This window comes from Thalassophryne amazonica, chromosome 3 (assembly GCF_902500255.1).
Source record: "Thalassophryne amazonica chromosome 3, fThaAma1.1, whole genome shotgun sequence".
Classification (NCBI taxonomy): Eukaryota; Metazoa; Chordata; class Actinopteri; order Batrachoidiformes; family Batrachoididae; genus Thalassophryne; species Thalassophryne amazonica.
Window position 1 is genome coordinate 37,280,702 of NC_047105.1, and position 23,920 is coordinate 37,304,621.

General features: G+C 40.0%; 1 protein-coding gene across 1 annotated transcript; it reads left to right on the forward strand.

Moving 5' to 3' along the window:
* The first annotated feature begins 787 nt into the window (after positions 1-787).
* On the forward strand, positions 788-8,643 carry LOC117507743 (transcription factor AP-2-alpha-like). Its single transcript, XM_034167556.1, has 3 exons — positions 788-977; positions 6,166-6,307; positions 7,494-8,643. The coding sequence occupies exons 1-3, from the start codon at positions 788-790 to the stop codon at positions 7,786-7,788; spliced, it is 627 nt and encodes a 208-aa protein (XP_034023447.1). The 3' UTR covers positions 7,789-8,643.
* The last annotated feature ends 15,277 nt before the right edge of the window (positions 8,644-23,920 follow it).

Genomic DNA, 23,920 nt, shown 5'->3' on the forward strand with positions numbered 1-23,920 from the left:
ACTTTAGTCGGCTAATGCAAAACCTTAGCCGACTAAGCATTTTGTGTAACGGCTAACATCAAAAGATTAGTCAACTAAGTGAGTTTAGTCGGCTAAACAACATTAGACTGCTTTATGAAACCGGGCCCTGGTGATGCATTGCAGTACTCTGGCGAAAATGAATAAATAAATAAACACATCATATATTCAGCAGCAGCATGTCATGTTGCTACACTAAATGCAGAAATCTGTTGAAATCTGTTAAATGTTGGCAAAAATTTAAATGGATTCTAAAACATTAACCATTGTTGGATGTTTTTCAACATTTTTCTTGACAGTGTTCACTGTGACCGGAATGTGAAACTCTGTTTTCCTTTCAGCACTGCAGTAATTCAAAGGATCACCGGGAATTGCTGTCAGACTGTGTTCTGTCATTTTCAATGTTCCAAAATGCTGAAATTACATGACTTTGTGGGGAGAAAACCACCCAAATAGATGAATTATTCACTGTAATGGATTTCTTATCCTTCTCATAAAAATATTTTATTTAATTTTACGTGTTGACAAATTGCTGCCAGTATTCCAATGTGTGTGCTAATTGTTAAGGTGTACCATTACATGAAGCATGTCAGGACACATTTATCATGCTTCTGACACTCGTCATGACTCATTATTCCATGGAGTAGTTGACTTTCAAAGGTTTCACAATACCCATTTATTAAAAAAATGATACAGGCTTCATAATACAATCATCATTATACACAATGTATGGTTCCACTTCTACTAATTCTATATATTTGACTAAACCATGCAAAGTGGTCAGCACGGCTTGAATATTTTTTTTTCTGTCAACTTTTTAACTACTGTGTTCTTGTGCAGGGCAAAGTCAAAAAATGGCGGTCGATCGCTGAGAGAAAAGCTGGATAAGATTGGGCTCAACCTGCCTGCAGGAAGAAGGAAGGCGGCTAATGTCACTCTGCTTACCTCACTAGTCGAAGGTAGGAGCCGTCACTCAGGAGTGCAGAGAACATTCTCCGGTTTAATTGCTGGTCGCACCACTTGGAATGCCTTTTGCAATTTGTCAGGACTTCGGCACGGTTGCTTCCACATAGTGTTTCATTCTCTAAATGTCATTCATGTGATCATAATTGCCGAGATATTCGCAGGTTAAAAAAAAGTGGAGCAACTCAATACTTGTCAACTACTTGTTCTTTTGTTGCCTTTGCAAGTTTGTGCATTTTAGTTAAAAATCAGATGTGTGAGTGTGACATCATTATAAATGTCAAATGTTATGATAATCTGTTGATCGTTTAAATCGGTTGCAAAGAATAATTTTCAGATATTTGGTGTTTGAGACAAGCTGTTCTAAAAACCAAGGAATAAAAATGGGTGTTCATTGCTTTTAAAATCGTTCAAAAATGTTGTAATCTTGTTCAAACTATAACCAATTGATTATTCAATGTGGTGATTGGCAGACAATCAACTATTTTGTCAAGTAATTATTGATTTAAAAAGTCTTGTGACATCTTCTCAAAATTTATTTTCAGATTTACTTCAAATTGGTTTTGCAATGACATTGACAGAATCGTCTAAGGAGGTTCAAATGTGTTTACATCTGGTCTAAATGACAATTCTTACTTTCAACGCATGTAAACTGCTATAAACTAACAAAATGTCTTAAACTGGCTTTAATGTGGTTCAGTAAGAAATAGTTAGATTTTAACTGGATTTAAATTGTGCCACATTTAGAATAGATTAAAATAGCTTTAAGATGCTTCAACCTTGAGCTGTTTCTGCATTTGTTTCCAACAGGTCAAAATTAATGGCAAACTGTTAACAGGCTAAATTTTGGATACATTAATTTTGAGATGTTTAGTTATTCAAAAAAAAGGAAGTCATTTGAAGACAACTTCATTATTCATACATGGACACCTACAAAGAATCCAACTACTATGAGCAGTTAGACAGCCACAGCTTGGTGCCCATAGAAGAAATGATCGCAGAGGAAACATGCAGACATAGGGTGAACGTGCCAACTCCACAAAGAAAGGAAGTGGGCATGACTGGAATCGAACCCCCGTTCTTCTTGTTGTGCAGTATGAGTGTGCACCGCTGAGCCACCTGTGGATTATCCACTTACCATCAAATATGGTAAATGCATAAACAGACTGCTTTCATGCGCAGAGTGTTTTACAGTGATGCTTCACATTCATCCATACACACACCACTGTCAGGGTGCTGCCATGCAAAGCACTCAACTGCGCACTGGGAGCAACTTGGGGATTAAGGACCTTCTGGTCTGATGTTGATTTGAACCAAGGATCCTCTAGCTACAGACCCACCGCATTAACCTCTCGACAATCACCCTAATAAGTTCTGCAATATGTACATGTTCCAGGGTTGGACCAGTTCCCAGCGATCATTGGGTGATGGGTGGGGTTCCAACCTGGTCAGGCCGCCAGTCTGTCACAGGGCTGACACACACACACATCAATCAGTCATCTAACCTGCATGTGTTTGGAATTGGGAGGAAGCCGGAGCACCTGGAGGGAAGCCTTGCAAACTCCACACAGAAAGGACCAATTTTAGGATGTTACACAATATACAGTACAGTCTTGAAAATATTACAAATACTTATTGCTGTTATTAGTTTGCAGAATGCTCAGAGAATGGCACACATCTGGTGTTAAGGATCTAGACTTTGATGTAGAGATTAGTGTAGTTGCCTCACTGACAGGACGTATAAAGCATCTTGTCATCAATTTATTAACTGTGCAATGATCCTTCAGCATGATCACCATATTAGTCGTTTATCACGCCTCTCCACCACGGGTGTTTTTTTTTTTTTTTCTCTTGCTTCTGCATGCTTAATTTTTGTAACTGGGCTGCGGATTTTGTGCAGGAGAAAGACTGGAGGCTCTTGTTATTTAGAGACCTTCAAAGCTCAGTGAAGCCTTGTTATCTTGTGTTCGCTCTGGTGTGTTCGCACCAGATGACCTTAAAGCTTGTGCTTCTGAAGAGCTGCCCACATCCTCAAGTGATGTACATGTCTATCAATAAGTGATACTCTTAGTGCCACGGGCACACTGTGTTAGCATTTATCCACGTAAGGCCATTATCACCATGCAAGATAAACCACCCTCTAGACAGAAATACGTTTGTCTCTATAGCACGTCTGCCCTCTGTTTCAGAAACAAAGCACAGCTCATTATGCATTTAAACTTCTCCTTGTGCCTGTCAGGCCTGCACATGAGGGCATTGCCATCATGCAAGTGGAAGCCTCCAGTGCTGAAAGATGAAACCAATGTGAAAGTACCAAAGCTTGCAGTTTCTTCAGCAGCTTCTTGAGGTTGACTCCAAAAGTGAACTAATCCCCTTTTTTATATTGCTCATCAGTCTAAGCTATTTTAAGATGGCTACATTAGGGGTATAGTCACTTTGGTTGACAGGTATTGTGTGCTGGGTGTGGACTGCCACCATCTGCCAGGGCCTCAATGTGTTTGTCCTTTCTGAGCATATGACTTGCTGTGGGGTTAATTGTACTAACTGGCCATCAAGAAGTCTGTGCTCCAGTATTTACACTTATTGAAACTGTATATATTTAATTTGTATGTTTGCAAAGTAGGAACTATTTAATGGGATGGTGATGTTGGTTTCAGTGATGGTGTCATGGTAATTGAGGCAATATGGTGGTCATAGTTTTTTATATACCTGCAGCCAAGTGACACGTTAAAAGAAGGTCCAGTCTGCAAAAAATATGCATTTGTTATGCTTGGTAACGGAGACTGGGGCGGAGTCAAGTACTGCCAAGATGGTGACATCTAGAGCAACCCCAACTTTCGCTTCAAACCAGCTCTTCTGAAACTCTTTCGGCGAGGTCACAAAGGGTTTATACTATATCCGGTGTATATACAGTCTGTGCTTTCATGTTCTAAATGGATCAGTCAGGGAAGTTGCACATCTTAATCATCCTTCAGTCTGGTGGATTAAAAGACGTAGTGTGATAATCCCTGTAATGCTGATCTTAATCTTTCATACATAGTAGTTGTTTAAGGTCTAATGCAGATTTGTTTTGGCTCCATAAAGAAATAAATCTTTAAGGGCAACATCAGTTCAATTCATACTGAAATAAAATACTTTTTTTTTCTCACAAATATTACTGACACCTACCATGTGTGTTAGCTTATAATAGGATTTGAGGTAAAGGTTTGATATTTAGGCAGCAGACTTGATTCAGTGGTTTATAGTAGAATTTTGGTTGTGTACTCGGAGCTGTCAAAATGTACATTTGTAACACTCGTGAGCGGAATCTACACTTTCTAGAAACAGTGCTTTTGTTACTCTGTTATTTTACAAACATCCCTTCAGACTGATTGATTGATTTAAATTTTTCTTGTAAATGTGTTAAACACCACTTAATGGTGTCCGTCCCACATGTGCTAATTGGAAAGTGGTGACAGCCATTTTTCCATGACCTCCAAATCAGAATGCTGACATCAAACCTGGAGGCCAAAGTTTGACAATACGGTCATAAAGAAAATTGGTTCTGACAGTTGGACCCCATCTACATAACGTGCCATTTCTTGTTAGAAATTGTTCTTATGAAATTCAGCATTGCTTCTGTCGCCAGCACCATGGTAAGCTACTCTGATATATTTCATATATAACTATCTGGTGTTGCAAAAATGTTCCTTCTTACAGGTTAAAAAGAAAAGAAAGATGGTTATTAAATTAAAAATTGGTTTGTTACACCTTCTATCACCTTACAGAAGGAATAGTGATGCTAAAGAGTTGGACAAAATGAGTGGTGCAGTCTTCAAATAAACTTAAGAAGTGCTGTTTGACTTGTAGTCTGTAAAAGGTGATACGGTAACAACAAATGTAAGAAACATTTGGGTAGACGTAACGGATTACCAGACAGAAAATTAAAACCATACAACTTGGTTTAACTTTAATTAATGGTTAAAGGAGGCAGCAGATTGCTGTTGCAACAGTTGTCAAACTGCACTGAATTACTGGCAGTTTTACATACAGGTTATCTGTGCAATCTGTAAATAGAAAATGTACTTTTAAAAACTGGTTTGTGGTTTTCAATTTTAAATTTTTTAGTATTCAGAATGGAAATACTAACTGCCTGTGAAACTCCATTAATTGGCTTGTTTTAGTGGTAGTTGTCACAGCAGTTTATATGGCTCAAAATATGCTAAACCGTTGTATTACACCTGAGGTACTTCATGAATGTGTTTATTAAATATGGATTGTTGAATAGAAATGTTTGTTATTGTTAACACTAATGTAACTAATGTATATATAGTATGCATAATTTGAGTGTATTTGTTGCTCATAAAATAAAAAAAAAATTGAAAAGAAGCTTGGAAAATCCACTTTTTTTCATCACATATTATAACACGATTGGACCTCACTTTTTCAACCAGGTCATATTTTTTCAAACCAACCTCAAGGCAATTGCATTGTGCGTTAGTCAATAGAAAACCAATGAAATGAAAAATTAAAAGTAAATAAAAGGCCCTTGAGTCAATTTTAAGTACAAAAAAATTTAATTAAAAAATGACCCTTGCGGATGTTACGCCGTCTGTCAAAACCAAGTGGGAGATATAGATGGTTAAAAGTCGCATAAACTATAGCTAACATTTACACTTAGATGGGCATTCTACTTTGAAATATGTATTCTCCGATATACATCGTCAATTTGTATAAAAGATACGCCTATTAAGAAATTATAACAAGTTGAAAACAACCTGAGAATTGTCTGTCAAAAATAACATCCGCAAGGGTCCATACTCTTATTAATTTCACTTTTCCATAATGGAAAAGTGAAATTTTTAAAGTTAATAGTTAATGAGTTATCTTGAGCTTTGTGGTTTATGAAAGAAATATATGTGTACTACAATTCCAAACTAGTTTGCAATAAAAACATGTAACTTGAAAAATTGACCTTTGTGTTACACTTTCATAACACTTTAGCATATTGTGAGCCATATATTAAGAGGTCAAGTGATAACTTGAACACTCATGGCCAAAACCAACAGCAGGAAGTGAGAAAATGTAGTTTTACAGTTTGGATGGACAATCATACCTTTCTAAGGTTTGATCAATTCTTTACTGCTGGTCACGGAGGCATTTTGGGCTGTTAATCTTGGATCCCTTTCTTTTTGCTTCTTTCAGGTGAAGCTGTACATTTAGCAAGAGACTTTGGTTATGTATGTGAGACAGAATTTCCTGCAAAGGCAATTGCCGAGTACCTCAGCAGGCCGCACGTGGAACGCAACGAGGTTAACTCTCGTAAGAACATGCTCCTTGCTGCCAAGTAAGTGTCTTTTCACAGTGGATGTCTGGAATGATGCCTGCTAAAGGGGATGGGCACAGCTAACCTCAAGGCTAACTTCAAAAATCACTAATCCGCCATCTTAATAGTTAACTGTGATCCTGCTGAAGCTACAGCTAGCTAATAATTGCATTTATTCTGGCCTGACCTTCTGCTCCTCCGTCACTTCGAGGTGATGTTTATTGCCTTTGTGCAATTATTTCATGTGGAAGCTCCAACAAGAACAAAGGTGTATAATTTTCCAGTTTGCGATGGTTTTGAGTATTAACATCGTTTGTTAAATAAAATTTAACTGCTGACTAAAAAGCTCCCTGTGATAGACTAGTATCCTGTCTAGGGTGTACCTTCCTTCTCACTGGACTTCTGGGGGATTTGCTCCAGCTCCCATGCCTTCCTTGTAAGGACTATCCATTTTCTACACCCATTTATTATAAATGGGTGTAGAAAATGGCTGGTCATGGTAAATGGACTGCATTATATAGCACTTTTCCATCTGTATCATAAGCTCAAAGTGCTTTGCAATTATGCTTCACATTCACACTGATGTCAAGGTGCTCACTACACACCAGGAGCAACTAGGGGATTAAAGATCTTGCCTAAGAGCCCTTAGTGGTTTTCTGGTGTGCTGTGGTTTTGAACAGAGGATCCTCTGGTCTGAAGCCCAATGCTTAACCACTAGACCATCACCTCAAACTAAAACTTAATTAAATTTATAGGGAGCTGAATGGTCCACTAAAAGTTTTCAAAGTTAGCTGAAAAGCTACTCTGTTTATGAAAAAGGTCATTAGTTGCTGGCTGATTAACTTAACTGTGCCCACCACTGCCAGTTTAGACAATAATAACTTTCAGTTTCTATAGTGGATTGTACTTTTATGTCAACAATTGTATAGCAGAGTTGCCATACATAAAAAGTGTACAATAAACCAATTAGTATAGGGCACAGGCTGGTACATAAGGTTTTATAAGACATACAAGGTAATCGGGTGCTAGTTCATTTAAAATTTTTGTAAGCTTTACTAAAGCTGCTACTGTGAGAATTCTGCAAATTCTGATGTTGGTTTTCAGTGATTTTTAGCAAGAGCCACAAAGTTCATTCTCAGATAACCGGCAGACACTGAATGCAGTTAAACTTCTAAATCCTTGCTTTTCACCGTTTTGTCCTTTTTAGGCAAATCTGTAAGGAGTTCACTGACCTGCTTACTCAGGACCGCTCCCCTCTGGGAAACTCTCGGCCAGCGCCCATCCTGGAGCCCACAATCCAAGGCTGCCTGACCCACTTCAGCCTCCTCACACACGGCTTTGGATCTCCGGCCATCTGTGCTGCTATGACCTCGCTTCAGAACTACCTGAACGAGGCTATCAAACAAGTGGACAAGATGTACATGAGTTCCGGGAGCGACACCCAGGGGTCCTCAGACAGTGGGAGCAAATCGACCGACAAACTGGACAAGCACAGGAAATGAGGGCTCGGAGGATAATCCATATGGACTTTACAATGTCCGATTCCCTCATCTCCAGCCTGTCTGCCCTTTTTTTTGTTGTTGTTGTTTGGACGTTTGACATCAATATGTAGTATTTTCGCTCTGTGAGAGACAAGTTTGTGCACACAATAGAATTTGCATCCTTTTTATTTTCTAAGAGCTCCTCAGAGCTTGTGTGCATTATATGAAATATCAGCCCGCATCTGCCGTGAACAGCCGCTGACTGACTCTAAGATCAACCCTCTCAGGGTGGACCACACGCCACAGCGTACATAGCACTGTGCAGCCCAGTTGCTATTGTACCGATGCTACAGCTGTGGGTCCTGCACACTGAAGAGCAGAACAGGAACAAATTACATTCAGATTTTTATTTTTTCTTTTCCTCCCCTCCTTGGAGGACATCATTTCAAGATGAGCTGGTGGCTTCGAATTCTTCTCAGCTTTCCTCCCCTCCTTCCCTGTCTAGAAGCAAATCCACTGATTTCCTGTCTCGACGGAATTGCTTTTTTGTATGAGAAAGGGAGAAGAAGACAGTTATTTTGTATGACCACTTCAAACTGTTTTCAGTGTTATTGTGCTTTGTTCCCGACAGTTGGTTCAAATCTTACGTAGGCTCGAACTGGAAACATCTAGTTCCGGTTTGTGCGTATGTTTTCGCTCAGAAACCAGAGAGTTTAAAGAAGGTTTAGGACAGAAGCCCCTTCAGTGTTCATACAGCCATTCTTACTGCATCTTTAAAACCTGGCAGACTGTAAAATATAACTTTAATGGTTGTGTTATGAATTGGTTTTCCTTTGTATTTAAAAAAAAAAAAAAAATTATCAGCATACCAACCAGTTCAGTCCTGCCGGAGTGTGTGTGTGTGTTGTGAGAATGTGTGTAAATGTACATACTTTCTTTTAAAGTGTTTTTAATTAGACATTAAATCCAAAAAATAACTTTTATCCGGAGTCATGTCCTGGCTGTAAATATTTTCTTATTTATGTCATAATTTAACGGGCTTTTGTAAATAATGGTTTTATTCTGGTGTTTGGTTTAACTTTTGATGATGTGTTAAACTTCTATAAATGTTTTTTTTTTTTTTGACATTTAGAGGTTAGGAAGTGGGCATGACTTTTTTTTATTATTATGTACAGAACTGGAAAAAAATAAAATCAACTCAAGTTCTATCCGGTGACTCGGTTAATAGATAGCGCTTTCGTTCCATAGCCTCATTTTTCAGCTGTTTCACAAATGATGGTCAAGTCATGTGTTAGAAAAGTTTCCTATTAATAAACAGGAAAGACCACATAGAAACGGAACAGTAGCCTTCATTATCCGCTCGGGATTCACAAATAGGCTCACAGAACGCTTCGTGTGAGGAAAGAAGACTCACAGCCGAGAGCAGAAAAACAGTTTGCTTTTGTTTTAGCTGACACACAGTGCTCGGCAAATTTTTAGGCACCTCAGCTTTGTGCTTTAAAATTAGTGAGTCAATGGAAAAATAAATTACTGTTGACTGTCCAGATATACCCTTTTCTCCAAAAGCAAGTGAGTCGTTCACCCCATATTTCATTAAATTAAATGATTATCAAGTTGAAGATCCATTTTTGAGGCGGGGGAAAAAATGTAAGACTACTCTACACACAACCAATCACCACTGATCACTGTGGTCAATAATAGTTAATTCAATATATTAAAACATGAAAAATGTCACTTGAGTAAACACACACAACACACACACACACATTGCATCCAGAAAGTATACACAGAACTTCAGTTTATGTTACAGCCTTATTCCAAAATGGATGAAACTGATTTTTTTTTTCCTCAAACTTCTACACAGAATATTGCAAATGCCTCCCGGCGGCTTACGGTGTACTGCGATTTTGTTTTTTCCTTTGTCTTAGAAGAATGAGCAGTATCAATAAGCTGCATGTTAAGTGCCATTGCCCACTCGTGTGCGTGCAGTGGTTCCAGCGTGCAATGGTACAATCATATGGAACCACAATTGCACACTAAATGGAGAACAATGGCAAATGGGACAAATGATCCATGTCATGTGGTATACAAACCACCAATCAAATGACAAGGATCTATTCAGGCTTGGTATAAAATCATTTTCAGAAGACATGAGTAATTGGACAAATTAAATTACAAGCAGTCACAATTTTTAGTCAGAGGATGGACGTATGAATGTTTCCAAGTCACTGATCATGTTTTGGACTTCATCATTAAGAAACACAAACACTATTTTACTGTGCGGTAAATCTGTCTGAAGTAGGCAGTTTTCCAAAACTGAGGTGACCGTGCAAGGAGGAGACTAGTGTGAGGGAAGCCACCAAGACACGCATGACGACTCTGAAGAAGTTACCGGCTTCTGTGGTTCTGTGTGTAGAGAAACTGGATTGTGCAACACTTTGCCTGTTGCATCACCAGTCACAGCGTTGTGGTGGAGTAACAGACAGGAAGAGTTTGTTTTTTAAAAAAAGACCTAAAACTTTAGCTACACTTTGCTGGAAGACTCCATCCCAGTGTGTGTTTTTTTGGTGTGTGTGTGATACTTGTCTCTTCTACTCCACTGTGAAGCTGTAAGCGTGGACTTTATTCATTCACAACCAATGCTAAATACACTCCATTTATATAGCGCTTTTCCATCTGCATCAGACACTCAAGCGCTTTACAATAATGCCCTCACATTCAACCCGATATCAGGGTGCTGCCATACAAGATGCTCACTACACACCGGGAGCAATGGGGGATTAAAGACCTTGCCCAAGGTCCTTGCCCTTAGTGATTTTCCAGTTGGGCTGGGATTTGAACCGAGGATCTTCTGGTCTCAAGCCCAATGCCTTCACCACTAGACCATCACCTCCACCAATAATAAAACCTGTAAGTCCTTCAGTACTCTCATGGGAGTCCTGGTGGCTTCCCTCACTAGACTCCTTTTTGCACACTTCCCCTATTTTCTCGAGCATAAGTCGCACCTGACCAAAAATGCCTCTTTGGAAGAAAATAGACATAAGTCACAGCTTTTTCTGTTATCAGGTTTTTAATTTGGGGGTTTTGTGCATTGTTGTGTACTTTTATTATAATCCATTCTTATTACCATATGCATGATTTTTCTTTTGCTTTTTTGGTATACAGGTTGGCTCATCTCCCAGACTACTAAAAAAAACATCTTGCATTCATTGGAACTGCCTCCTCCAGACATTATTGTTTGTATTTTTTAATATTAATGTAACCGGAAGTCCACAGCATATCAGTGAGTTAAAACTCCTGCACGGATTTTGACAAATTTCACCACAGATAGATATTAATCCATGGATGATAAATTGTGGAGGTGATCTGGATCTGGATCCGTATTCTGGATCAGTATTTCACTTTGTAGACTTGTAAGGATTATGTCAAAACCAATTCATGGATATGACATCATGATGTAAAACCCAAGATCAGGAAGACACTATTATGTATCTGCTTGTGAATTAAATATCAGATTGGAACCATCAGCGGTTATTGCGTTGTGTTGTGGAGTCCGGCTCACGATGTGACTCGCATATCTTTTATTTTGAGTCCCCGTCAACCCTTTGCGGACGTCAGAAATCTTGGATTGCTCTTGTTTATCTATTTTTTTTCCTTCATGTGGACCTACCTACTTGTCAGTGACCTTCTATGTGAAAGTTTGGACAAACGGCTCTGGTGCTTCCTTTGATGTCTGTGAGGAAAAAGTGACGGAGAAAACTCTGGCTGTGATTAAACATGTGGAGCTATGTTGCTTAATCATCGCTTAGTCCGTGCTGATTCATGTGGTCTGTCTGTTTATGAGTTTGAGAAGCTCCAGCGTCTGATCCGTCTTAAACATCGCAGCAGCAGCACTGATTTACATTTGTCACGGTGACTTTGAAACGCACGCAGCGTGATCCGTGACCTCGTTGCATCTGTACGACGTTTTAAAGCCCTGCGTCCACCTTTGGAGGCCACTGCACCTACTCTTTGAGCCTTGAGTGTGAGTTTTTCCGGGGTGCTGGAGAGGCTGCAGAAGTGCGGCAGCAAGCAGTTAAAACAAGTATCGGCCGCTCCCCTCCAAACCTGTTCAACCAGAACTGTCAAGCTGGTGGCTTACTGTCTGTGCAGCGGTGACTTTAACTGCCTTCAGTTTACCGGCTTTGGCCTGACAGAGGAGACCATGGCAGGAAGACGAGGAGGAAGAGAAAGGCCTTGAGTGGTCGAATACTGTTGACGCCACATCTCTGTGCTTTTCAGGGTTTGAATGGCGGTTATTCCCGCTGCCCTTTCCTCTTTCTTTATTTCTCTGTCGTGTTGTCACTGCCGTCCAACACGTCACATCTCTGGGCTTTGTTGTTATGCTCGTGAGGTATGGACTCAGCTTCACTGTCAGCAGTGCAACGCCACCTCCGAGCACGTTTTCTGTCGGGATTAGTGACGATAGAAACCAGTTGGGTTTTGAAGATTATGGTAAAAACTTGCTCACTTTGCTTTGCGATCGGGTAGCACAGTGGATTAGTGGTTAGCACTGTTGCCTCACAGCAAGAAGGTCATGGGATCGATTCCCACCTGTGGTCTTTCTGTGCGGAGTTTGCATGTTCTCCCCCGTGTTTGTGTGGGTTCCCTCGGGTGCGCCAGCTTTCTTACATCCAAAGACATGCAGGTAAGCTGAATTGGAAACTTTAAATTATCCGTAGGTGTGTGTGGCGGTGTGAACATGTTAGTCTGTCTATATGTGGTCTCGACAGACTAGCGTCCTGTCCCCACCTCACACCCTATGACTGCTGGGATAGGCTCCAGCCCCCTGTGACCCTTAATTGGAGTAAGCGGTTGAAGCCGAATGATGTGAGTGAGTCTCCTTTGCAATCTCAGCTGACAGCGGGTGGCTTGCACATGTGCATGTTCACCATTAGGGATTGCACAGCTTCAGATTTTTTTTTTTAACACCTTACTATAATGATCATGGCACACACACACACACACCCCACCCGTACAGTGAGTTTTGGAACTTCAGTTATTAATAATTAATGGATTAATAACACTATAGGAGAAAGGATTATTTACAATTAGTATCTGCAAAAAACTCAATGCATGTCTTTGACAGAAAGCAGAGCAGGCACCTCTGTGAGATAAGGGTTAAGGTTTTCTATACCTGCTTACTCCAATCAAGGGTTATGGGGGAGGGGGCTGGAGCCTATCCCAGCAGTCTTAGGGTGTGAGGCAAGCTACATCCTGGCCAGGACACCAGTCTGTCGCAGAGCCACATACAGCACAGCACATTCACCCAGGCCTCCGGTCAGTTTAAAGTTTCCATTCCACCTAATGTGCACTTGTTTAGAAGTGGGAGGGACTCTGGAGAAACCCATGCAAACACGCAAACTCCACACAGAAAGGACCAGGCGAGAAGCAATCCCACAACCTTCTTGCTGACAGAGTTACCATTGGGTTCTTGGTCACCTCCCTGACTAAGGCCTTTCTCCCCCATTTGCTCAGTTTAGACGGGTGGCAAGTTCCAGGGAGAGTCCTGGTGGAGCTCAATTTCTTCCATTTATGGCTGATGGAGGCCACTGTGCTGATTGGGTCCTTCAGAGCAGCAGAGATGTTTCTGTACCCTTCCCCAGATTTGTGACTCGAGATAATGCTGTCTCTGAGGTTTACAGACAATTCCTTTGACTTCATGGTTGGTTTGTGCTCTGACATGTACTGTCAACTGTGGGACCTCATATGTAGACAGGTGTCCAAATCATTTCCAATCAACTGAATTTACCCCAGGTTGACTCCAATTTAGCTGTAAAAACATCTCAAGGATGATCAGTGGAAACAGGATGCACCTGAGCTCAGTTCGAGCTTCATGGCAAAGCTGTGAATACTTACGTATAGGTGATTTCTTAGTTTATATTTTTAATAAATTTGCAAAAATCTCAAAAACGTATTTCACATTGGCATTATGGAATTACTGTTTGTAGAATTCTGAGGAAAAAATGAATTTAATCCATTTTGGAACAAGGCTGTAATTTTTCTGTGAAGGCTCAGTTGTCCAGGTCAGTTTCCATAGGAGAGAAGCTTGAATCTTCGACTGGAATGAGTTGCTTGACGCAAGGACGTTTTGTAATGTTTCTGCGATTAGAAGCGAAACGTCCTCGCGTCAAGCAACTCAGTCCAGGTGAAGAGTCAAGCTTCTCTACAATAAGGCTGTAACATAACAAAATGTGGAAAAGTGAAGTGTTATGAATATTTTCCAAATCTACTAGAGTAAGGTGTGCCTAATAAAGTGAGTGTCTATCCTCCATGTTGTCATAACTGTCTGAACTGAACTCCAGCTGATATCTACGACTTGAACTCTGCTCTGGATATTTTATTTACTAACCTTTTGCCGTAGACAGCTGGCCAGTTATTTCTAAGCCTTTAAATATTTGCGGCGGCACACCACAAGTTATTGAATTTGGATGTAATCACCCTCGGTTAAAGCTGACGGTCTGCACTATGAGCTCATGTTCAACTTAGATATTCTACAAAAGCAGAAACGTGCTTACTGCCCACTGCAGACTGAAGAGTGTTTCCCAAAACTGGTCAAATGTTTACTGTTTGTAACTGTGAGACAGTGTGAGTAATTACCTGTGACACGCCTAAGAAGTCTGGGAACAGGGGGCGAGCATTGACTTGTTCACTTACCAGTTACTTTGCTTCTTTTTCCTTTCAAAAAAAAAAAAAAAAAATTCCCATTTTATTTTCAGAGATTACATCTGACATGCTAATATAATCTTTTGATCTCATTACGAAGCCCAGAGCTACTTGTCAACTCCAGATTCATTGAACTGTAGTCGTATTTCATGTCAGCTCTGACTCAGTGACCTTTCTATGTGGTCACAACGAGGACAAAGGAAAAAATGTGCCAAAAGGAAAAAAAAATGCTTTATACATAGATATACAAATGGACTGGATTTGAATTTAGTTCTTGGAATTATTTCAGTTTCTTCTAAAAGCAACAAACAGATTTCAGTCAAATGCGTGCTGGACACAATTACTGACACTTGTTTGGTGAATTTAAATTTGTCCCTCAAACAAAATACCATATAAACTTACCTGTGATTAATTATGAGTGTTTAGGTGACTTGAACGAACCAATAAATTATTATTTTACTACATAAAAATGACTGATTGATCCCATTACTTCTTTAACACTGGTAAAGACAAACAAAAGACGTCATTCCAAAAGCTTCAAGGTAATCAACAATGATGCTGAAATCGCTGTTTCAGAGGCTGTAATGTTTCTGTGAAGTTTCTCAGTGGTACGAGGTGCCTTCAATAAGTTTTGAGACTTTTTCGTAGGGACACTTTTTTTCCTTGGACAAGCATGAAACTCTAGTCCCCTTCAAAGTACTCCCTTCCAGATGCAATGCACTTGTTGTATCGTTTCCAACAACTTCTGGAAGTCCTCTGGTGTGAACGTGTCCACGACTCTTGTCACAGCCTCTTTCATCTCCTCAGTGGTTTCAAAACGACTGCCTCTAAGGTTTTCCTTGATCTTAGGGAACAACCAAAAGTCACAGGGAGCAAGGTCTGGACTGTAGGGAGGGTGAGGAACTGTCTTGATGCCCGTCTCGGTCAAATAGTTGGAACACGGATGGAGTTGTGGACTGGTGCATTGTCCTGAACTTCGCACAAATCTCCCGCATGTTCAGTTCATCATGAATAATCGTGTGCACAGTTCCCACACTGACTTCAAACTCTACACTTATTGTCTCTATTGACAGTCGATGGTCCTCATCCATAAAAGTATGAATTTTCCCCACCAGCTCCGGTGTTCTGACTTCCCTCCCCCTCCCACACCTCTCATCGTCTCTCACAGACTCTCTGCCACCCTTAACTTTTTGTGCCAACGAAACACCGATGCTGTGCCCATGCAATTTAATCCATAAGCAGTCTGAAGCAGTTCATAAGTCTGCGTAGCGTTCTTTCCGAACTTAACACAAAATTTTATAGCGTATCGCTCTTCCAAAGTGTCCTCCTGTCCTGACTGCATTTTGCAAAAACTCAGCTGGTGGACAAAAGTCAGTGGTGACAGAAAGGTACAAAAAGTCAACTTCAAAAACTCAAGATAGTCAACTTCAAAAAGTCAAGATAAATGTCTGCAAAATGTTCACAGGTAAGCCATAGTCTTTCTGGGAAGATTCTTTCTTGCATCATATGAATGGTTACATAGAGGAAATCGGATGAGGAGTATCTCTTGTATTGTGAGAGAATGACAGCTGTGACATTTTGGGTATGTGGCGTGTTTTTCTGGGCATGATCCAGCATGCAAGTGATTTAGTGTTGAGGACCCCAGTGGCTGGAGAACACCTACGTTTCACCTGGCTGCAACAGATATATAATTACTTTGGAAAAGTAGGGATGGACTGGTTGCCTCCTTGAGTGGTTTCCATCTAGGACCAAAGAGTGTTGCATGGTGTGGCGGGTGCAGCAACACAAAGTCCTGCCTGACCTTCTGGGATAATCTGGGACAGATTAAGCCAAAATTGGTCTTTTTGGGAATGTAGACCATCGGTTTGGACATAGGTGACAAAATGAAGCAGGACAGAGTGTGAAGGTCATTGATGTCCATGCTTTCCTGGATACTGTAGCTTGAAACAGATGAGGGTCCACAACTCTCCTTGGATGGGATTCCAGTCCATCACAACTTACTTCCCCAACCAAAGTCAGTGCCCATTTATTGCTGGGTGGACTCAGATGGGTGACGTGCCCTGTCCAAGGACACAGACACAGACGGGTAGCCTGAGCACACATCTAAAACCGAAATTCATTCTCATGGTTGATTGTCTGACTCCAATATTACAAAGAAACCTACTTTGTAAAAATGGGGTCTATAAGGAAAAGAACACCTTACCTGGAGTAATGGGCTATAACTCATTCAGTTACTATACCTGCTCATTCCAATTAACCCCTTAACGCCTATTGTCGCATATATGCTACAATATTTGACTCAAATATGCAACATACCAAATTGACCAGTATGCCTGTTGTCGCATATTACAACATACCAGTATTATTATTATAACATTATAACATAAATTATTACAAAATACCAAAATCACTATTTATTTTTTGTGCAGAAGTGAAATTATAATCTCAACCTTATTTTACCATCTACTAAAGGCAAAAACACACACAAAACATTTTTTTTTATATACAGCTATATAAATTCAGGTGTTAAGGGTTAAGAGTTACAAGAGAGCTGGAGCATAGTCCAGCTGTCATTGGGCAAGAGGCAGGATACACCCTGGACAGACTGCCAGTCTATTGCAGGGTCACATATTGTAGACAGAAAAACACATTCACACTCACACTCACCTACAGTCAAATGAAAGTTTCTGATTCATGCAGAGGAATGCCTCTTTCCATCACTGTATGGCAATCTGGAAAGTTAAATACTGACTCTCTAATCACTGTTTTCAATTATTGCATTTTTTATTTTAAATGGAGGAAGTGTTCTAATTGTGCATGAAGCAGCATTCATCAGTCAGCCCTTGCAAGACATTTCCCATATTTTATCACACCTTTGGTCAATGGTGGAGTGTCATCCCCCTCTGGATCTGCCTCTATCACTGTATGAAAATGTTGGGTTTTTTTTTTTTGCCTTTGTTCAGCAACTTTTGACATTTTATTAAACATTCTAATCAAGCAAAATTTAATTATTTGCATTTAAGTTTGGGCATGTTCCAAAATATGCATTGAACATTGGGGTGCCAATAATTTTTAACTGGGACTGTAGCTCTTTGCCCAGCATGTTCCCAGATGTTTAGCACTCTTCTTCCATTTAGTTAAACCACTTCCCTCCAACAACAGCCTTTCAAATCTGTTGTACATTAAGGCTCATTTGCAGTCAGACTAATCGCTGCTTACAGCTCCCAACCACTGAAACCACTTTACAAGTTTGACCGTAACTTTAACATCACTTATTACAAGCCGGGACTCAAACCGACAACTTTTTCTTGTGTAAATTAGGAATTGAGATGAAGTCAATGTTGAGTCAAGAACCAAAGGAAATATGGCAGTTAACGTCAAAAAAATTTATCAAAATTGCTGGGGTGGGGGCTGCATCTTCTTCTGTTGCATCAAAGGATGTTATAGCAGGTCTCCTGAGGAAGAGTTAATTCTTCGTGGGACATTTTTACATTCAGCCAAGTTTTATGTCAGATCCACACAGGTGTGAAAAGTGTTTCTTGGGGTGTATTCTTCTACGTATTGGTTGAAGGTGGGACTGTAAAGTATTGCCAACAGTAGTGCTGTGAATCCTTTAGATTTATCAATGACATACAAAATGTAGAGATGGAAACATCTCACACCATCCAACACTGACAACAGAAATGGATATTATGGTCTTAGTGCATCAGCAAGATGTATCACAGTCAGAAATATCAAAGTAGATGTGTTTCTAGATGTCCTGTTCAAGCTATTTGCCAAAGCACACCACGCAGAATCAGAAGATGTCTAGTCGAGGTATTAAGCCATACAAAAAGATACATTCCAAGGCCATTTATTTACAACTTGCTAGTTTTGGATTGTACACCCTTTTGCATTCAGAACTGCATCAACTGCCTTCATTTCTAATGGTGTAGATTCAATATTCCTCAGAGATTTTGGTCCATATTGACTTGATGGCATCATTACACCCCCACCAGCCTGAATTCTTGAAACAAAGTGGGAAGGATCCATTCTTTCATGATGGTTACCCCAAATTTTGACCTTTTCATCTAAATGTTGCAGTGTTTTTCCCATTATCCATTGTCCATTTTTTGTGTCTATAAATTCAATTAAATGTATTTGTATAGCAGCAAATCACAAGTGTAAGTTACCCCAAGGTGTTTCACAAGGGTACGTCTATGCTATCTGTAGCCACATGGTTCCTGTTTTAGGTGACAGAAGTGATGCTGAGGGTGGTCTCCTGCTGTAGCCCATCTGCTTCAAGTGTCAATGTGTTGTATATTCAGAGATGGTCCTCAGCACATCTTGGTTGTAAGGAGTTGTTATTTGACTTATTGGTCTTTCCATCACCTCCAATCAATTTGGCAAATGTTCTGACCACTGCCATCAGCAAGGAAATTCAGCCTAGAGAACAGCTGATTCACTGGGGGTTCACCAATGACTGGATGGTTCAGACCATTGGCTGTATTGTTGACTGTAGAGGTGGTTGTGTGTGAAAATCCCCGTACAGTGCATCTGGAAAGTATTCACAGCGCTTCACTTTTTTCCACATTTTGTTGTGTTACAGCCTTTTTCCAAAATATATTAAATTAATTTTTTTCCTCAAAATTCTACACACAATACCCCATAATGACAATGTGAAAAAAGTTTTTTTTTTTAGATTTTTGCTAATTTATTAAAACTAAAAAAAACTAAGAAATCACATACATCAAGTACGTAAGTATTCACAGCCTTTGCCATCCATCTTAAAATTTAGCTCAGGTGCATCCTGTTTCCACGGCTCATTCTTGAGATCTTTCTACAGCTTAATTGAAGTCCACCTGGGCTCAATTCAAATGATTGGACATGATTTGGAAGGGACACACCTGTAAGGTCCCACAGTTGACAGTGCATGTCAGAGCACAAACCAAGCGTGAAGTCAAAGAAATTGTCTGTAGGCCTGCTAGACAGGATTGTCTCAAGGCACAAATCTGGGGAAGGGTACAGAAACATTTCTGCTGCTTTGAAGGTCCCAATGAGCACAGCGGCCTCCATCATCTGTTGTTGGTCATTCGGCTGCTCCCGGTTTTTGTTCGGGGTCACCACAGCGGACACAACCAGATCCGCATTGGTAATTGGCAGAAGTTTTACGCCAGATGCCCTTCCTGACGCAACTCCAGTGCAACCTGGAGAAACACACACAGCCGCTGGTGTTCCAACACGGTCTCCCATCCAAGTACTAGCCAGAACCTGCTCTGCTTAGCTTCTGAGATCTGACGGGATCAGGGTTACACAGAGCAGACTGGCTGCAGCCTCTATCATCTGTAAATGGAAGAAATTTGGATCCACAGGACTCTTCCTAGAGCTGGCCGCCCGTCTAAACTGAGCTATTGGGGGAGAAGGGCCTTACTCAGGGAGGTGACCAAGATGCCAACGGTGCATCAACAAAGTATTGAGCAAAGGGTGTGAATACTTTTGTACATGTGATTTCGTAGTTTTATTCAGTTCAAAAAACTTTTTTCATGTTTTCATTATGGGGTGTTGTGAGAAGAATTTTGAGGAAAAAAATTTACTCTGTTTTGGAATTAGGCTGTAACATAACAAAATGTGGAAAAGTGAAGTGCTGTGAATACTTTCCGGATGCACTGCAGGATCTGAAATGCCCAAACCAGCTATCTGGGACTAGCAACATTCTTAGTCACTTAAATGTCCTTTCTTACACATTCAGTTGTTTGGCTTGAACTCCAGCAGATCCTCTCGACCATGTCTGCATGCTGAAACGTGTTGGGTTGGCTGATTAGATATTTGTTTTAGTGAATATCCAATGGATTATGAACCAACAATAACCCTGATTTGTAGCTCGTTCTTGCTCAACATCGCTGCATCTACAATTGTTGCTGTGTTTACATGTTGTTTTGAGGAACTTTTTAGTTGTGTCTCTTCCCAGTGAGAATTCAGAGTTCGTTCATCTACACTGAAATAGCACCTGTGGGTGAGTGGACAAAAATATGATACTCGGCTGCTGGCAAATTCTATTTTATGAAAACACTACTAAATTGTTGCACTCTTAAAAAAAAAATAAAAAAATAAAAATAAGGTCACAATTTGCTCAGATCTTTTACAATAATTCCAACTCAGCAATTGCTGACAATCGTCACACTAACTCAAGTTTAGTAAAGCATTTAGGTAAGTACTTTAGTACACTTAATTTTACATTTTAATTGAAAAGTGTTTGTGTTATTAAGTAGTCAAACTGTTTTATTGAAGTTATTCTAATATCTTTATTTTACTTCCATTCTACTCAGAAATGTCCAAATGTCCATGTCCATTTTTGAGAATTAGTAACTTTCATTTAAGTCATAAAAATGACACATAGCAATTCAAGTTTTATGATCAAACTGTTTATTTTAAAACCATTGTGAACCTATGGCCAACTTTTTAAATAAGTTATTGACTTACTAAAATAGATACATTTTCCATATGCATATTTTATGAAGTGTGTCATTAACATATTTTTTCCATGCTCAAAAATGTTCTTCAGTTTAAGATATACACACTAACTCCATACAACATTTTTTTTTAAAGTGTGCTAATTTGTTCATCAAATTGATAAATAGGTTTATTACATGTCTCTGTGGAATGCTTTCTCCATCAAATCTTCTCTGTTTTCTCAATCAAATATGATCTAGCTAAGTGATATTAATATATTTATGGGTGATTCTTAGACTACGGGCACTTATGTCCTTTGATCATATTGGATGAATAACAGAAAAAAGGGGAAATTTCACACTTTTATAGTTATCTTTACAATGAAAGTGTGTTAAGAAATTTGTTCTAATAGTCTATGATGACTTTTTCACCTTTTTTCAGCATCATTATATGCAAATATTGCCGTTTTGTGCTTGTCCCACACCCAGACTTTTGATCTTCAATGATAAAAATGAATGGTAAAGAAACATTTTTTGTAATGTTTTAAAATATCTCTGAATAAAATATCAGTAAAATAATCAAAACATAATTGGGGTATTCAATGTCATACAACTGTTGTCATTTTTTTTAAACAAAATGTAGTTGTCCCACACTATTGCCGTAATTTCCACCACAACACTGTAATGTCCCTTTAAACAGTTTGTATGAAAGATTGTTTGGGTAGTTTCTATGGAGATAAACAGTGACATCAGAGCACAAGTATATAGCGCCAAATCACAACAAACAGTTGCCCCAAGGCGCTTTATATTGTAAGGCAATGGTGTGGTGGAAATTACATTTACAAGGCCAATAGTGCCCGTAGTTAAAGAATCACCCTTATATCATGTTATTACAAATAATAATAAAAGAAACACCACTACCAACAACAATAACACATAAAGAACAAGCAGTGGGGATGTTGTTGGCAATCAGATGGAAGCTTCTGAATGAAAAGAAACTGACAATTCCATTTCAAGCTACATGTAACTGCAATCACACCTGCTCATAATTTCCATATCATGCATGTGTTGATAAGAGTTTTCCCTGCAGCAAGCCCAGGCATGTCCAGCAGGTGGCTTAAGTGGTATATTGCATATAAGATAAGATAAGATCAACTTTATTTATCCCAAAATAACTTATTTGCCACAGTACCAAAACAGCAAACAGTGAACTTTTTTTTTTTTTTTTTTTTTTACAATAAGTACAGTAATTTTTGCAAAATGACTGGAAGACATTTGCACAAGATGTTTGACAATATTGCACATAACTTTGAGTAAGTGATTAACTCTGTTCATTATGTATTCATCCTACAGAAGAGGGAGGAATTATGCAATCTGATTGCCACAGGTAGGAAAGACCTCCTGTGACATTTTGCAGTGCACCTTGGTGGTCTCAATCTATGGCTGAAGGTGCTCTGACAGGATGCCAGTGTGGCATGCAGGGGGTGGGAGGTGTTGTCCAGGTTGCTGAGCAGTTTCCTCAACATCCTCCTCTCTGACACCTCCACGTCCTTCAATATGTGAACCAACGTTGGAATTTTTTAATGCATCTGGTGCATCAAAGGTCACAAAATTTTAATCAGTTTATCCTCGTGTCTTTTTAATCGGAAGACATATAAGATGATAGCAACGGTTGTGTTTGAGTTGTCGTGTTAACAAACAGGACAGGACTGACTCACACACTCACTGGAGGAGCACACCTCTTGTCGGACAAATATTCAAGGACAAAGCACTCCATATCATAGCGTGATCTCTGGATTTTTGAGAATTGATATATTTTTCCTGCAGAGCAGGTAGCTCAGTTGGATAAGGCTCTGGGCTACCAAAATACAGACCTGGATTTGATCCGTGGCTATGTTACCTGTGTCTACTTGGACAAGACACCAGTCCACACAGCTGTAAACGAATACTAGCCTTACCTCAGGAACAATGATGGACTGGCGTCCCCCCAATGGGGAGTTGACTCAATCCCAATACTCTCCTTTCACTCTCTCTTTGCACCATGTGCAAAATAAATGGAAATGGTCAAGCGGTTGGGCGAAGGGAGAGTATTGGGTTTGCGTACACTATGGTGTCTGGGGATATACACTGGCACCATTGGGTCTGTTGACTGAAAATAACGATTAATTGGAAAGTTTATTCTCCTAACCCGCCACCTACAGAACAGGTTAACAACATTTGAAAATTAACGTGATGCTGGTTTTGGTGTGAGCAGGATCAGGGGAGAGGTAAATGTAGCAGTAAGTGGAACATCTACTTCAGTAATGATGTCATTAAGCAACAAATTTGGTTAATGCGTGTAGGGGTGCGGGGTGGTTTGCAGCCTAATCCCAGAGGAAAATATGGAAGGAATTAATCTAAATTACAAGGATAAGGTTGTAGTCTAGAGTCTGAGTCTGGAAGGGTGTATAGAGAGGTGGGAGAGGGGAACAGCCATTTCTCTGGTCCTGCTCTGTGTTTTTGTTGCTGCTTTTTTTTTTTCTTGGTCATTTTTCATCATGCTGTGGGAATGAGGCTGCCTGTCTTCCTTCCTCTCTGGCTTGCCACCCGGACACCCCTCCTTCAGCAGCTCACGCACAGGCCTCGTACCAATTAGCAAGCATAGGAGCCTCCGCCAGCATGGACAGGACTGCAGGGACCCTGACGTCCCCGCTCTCCTCCCCTTGCTGTCTTCTCACAGACAACAGATGTCTGGGTTTTTTAGGGAACGTGCATCTTTTGCAGGCCTCTTCCGGCACAACATAACGCTCTTTCCCATTCTCTTCTCAAATCCCAGAAACTACTCATTCTCTAAAAAGGGATTAGATGTTAAGGAGGCCAAGACAGGACTCCATCCCAATGTTCGACATGCAAACATACCTCGCCATTCGTAACAACCCCTTTTTGTTTTCTTGTCCTGACATAAAAGCAGGTAATTTACAGAGGATGGGTGCTGCCGCTCATCTGTCTAATGAAAAACATCTGCTGTCCTCTCCCGCACA

Excerpts from the sequence above, each read along its gene's own strand:
- LOC117507743 (XM_034167556.1), top strand. The coding sequence starts at position 788 with ATGCAAAGTGGTCAGCACGGCTTGAATATTTTTTTTTCTGTCAACTTT. Across the intron at positions 978-6,165 it reads GCTTACCTCACTAGTCGAAG|GTGAAGCTGTACATTTAGCA; the intron begins GTAGGAGCCGTC and ends TGCTTCTTTCAG. Across the intron at positions 6,308-7,493 it reads AACATGCTCCTTGCTGCCAA|GCAAATCTGTAAGGAGTTCA; the intron begins GTAAGTGTCTTT and ends TGTCCTTTTTAG.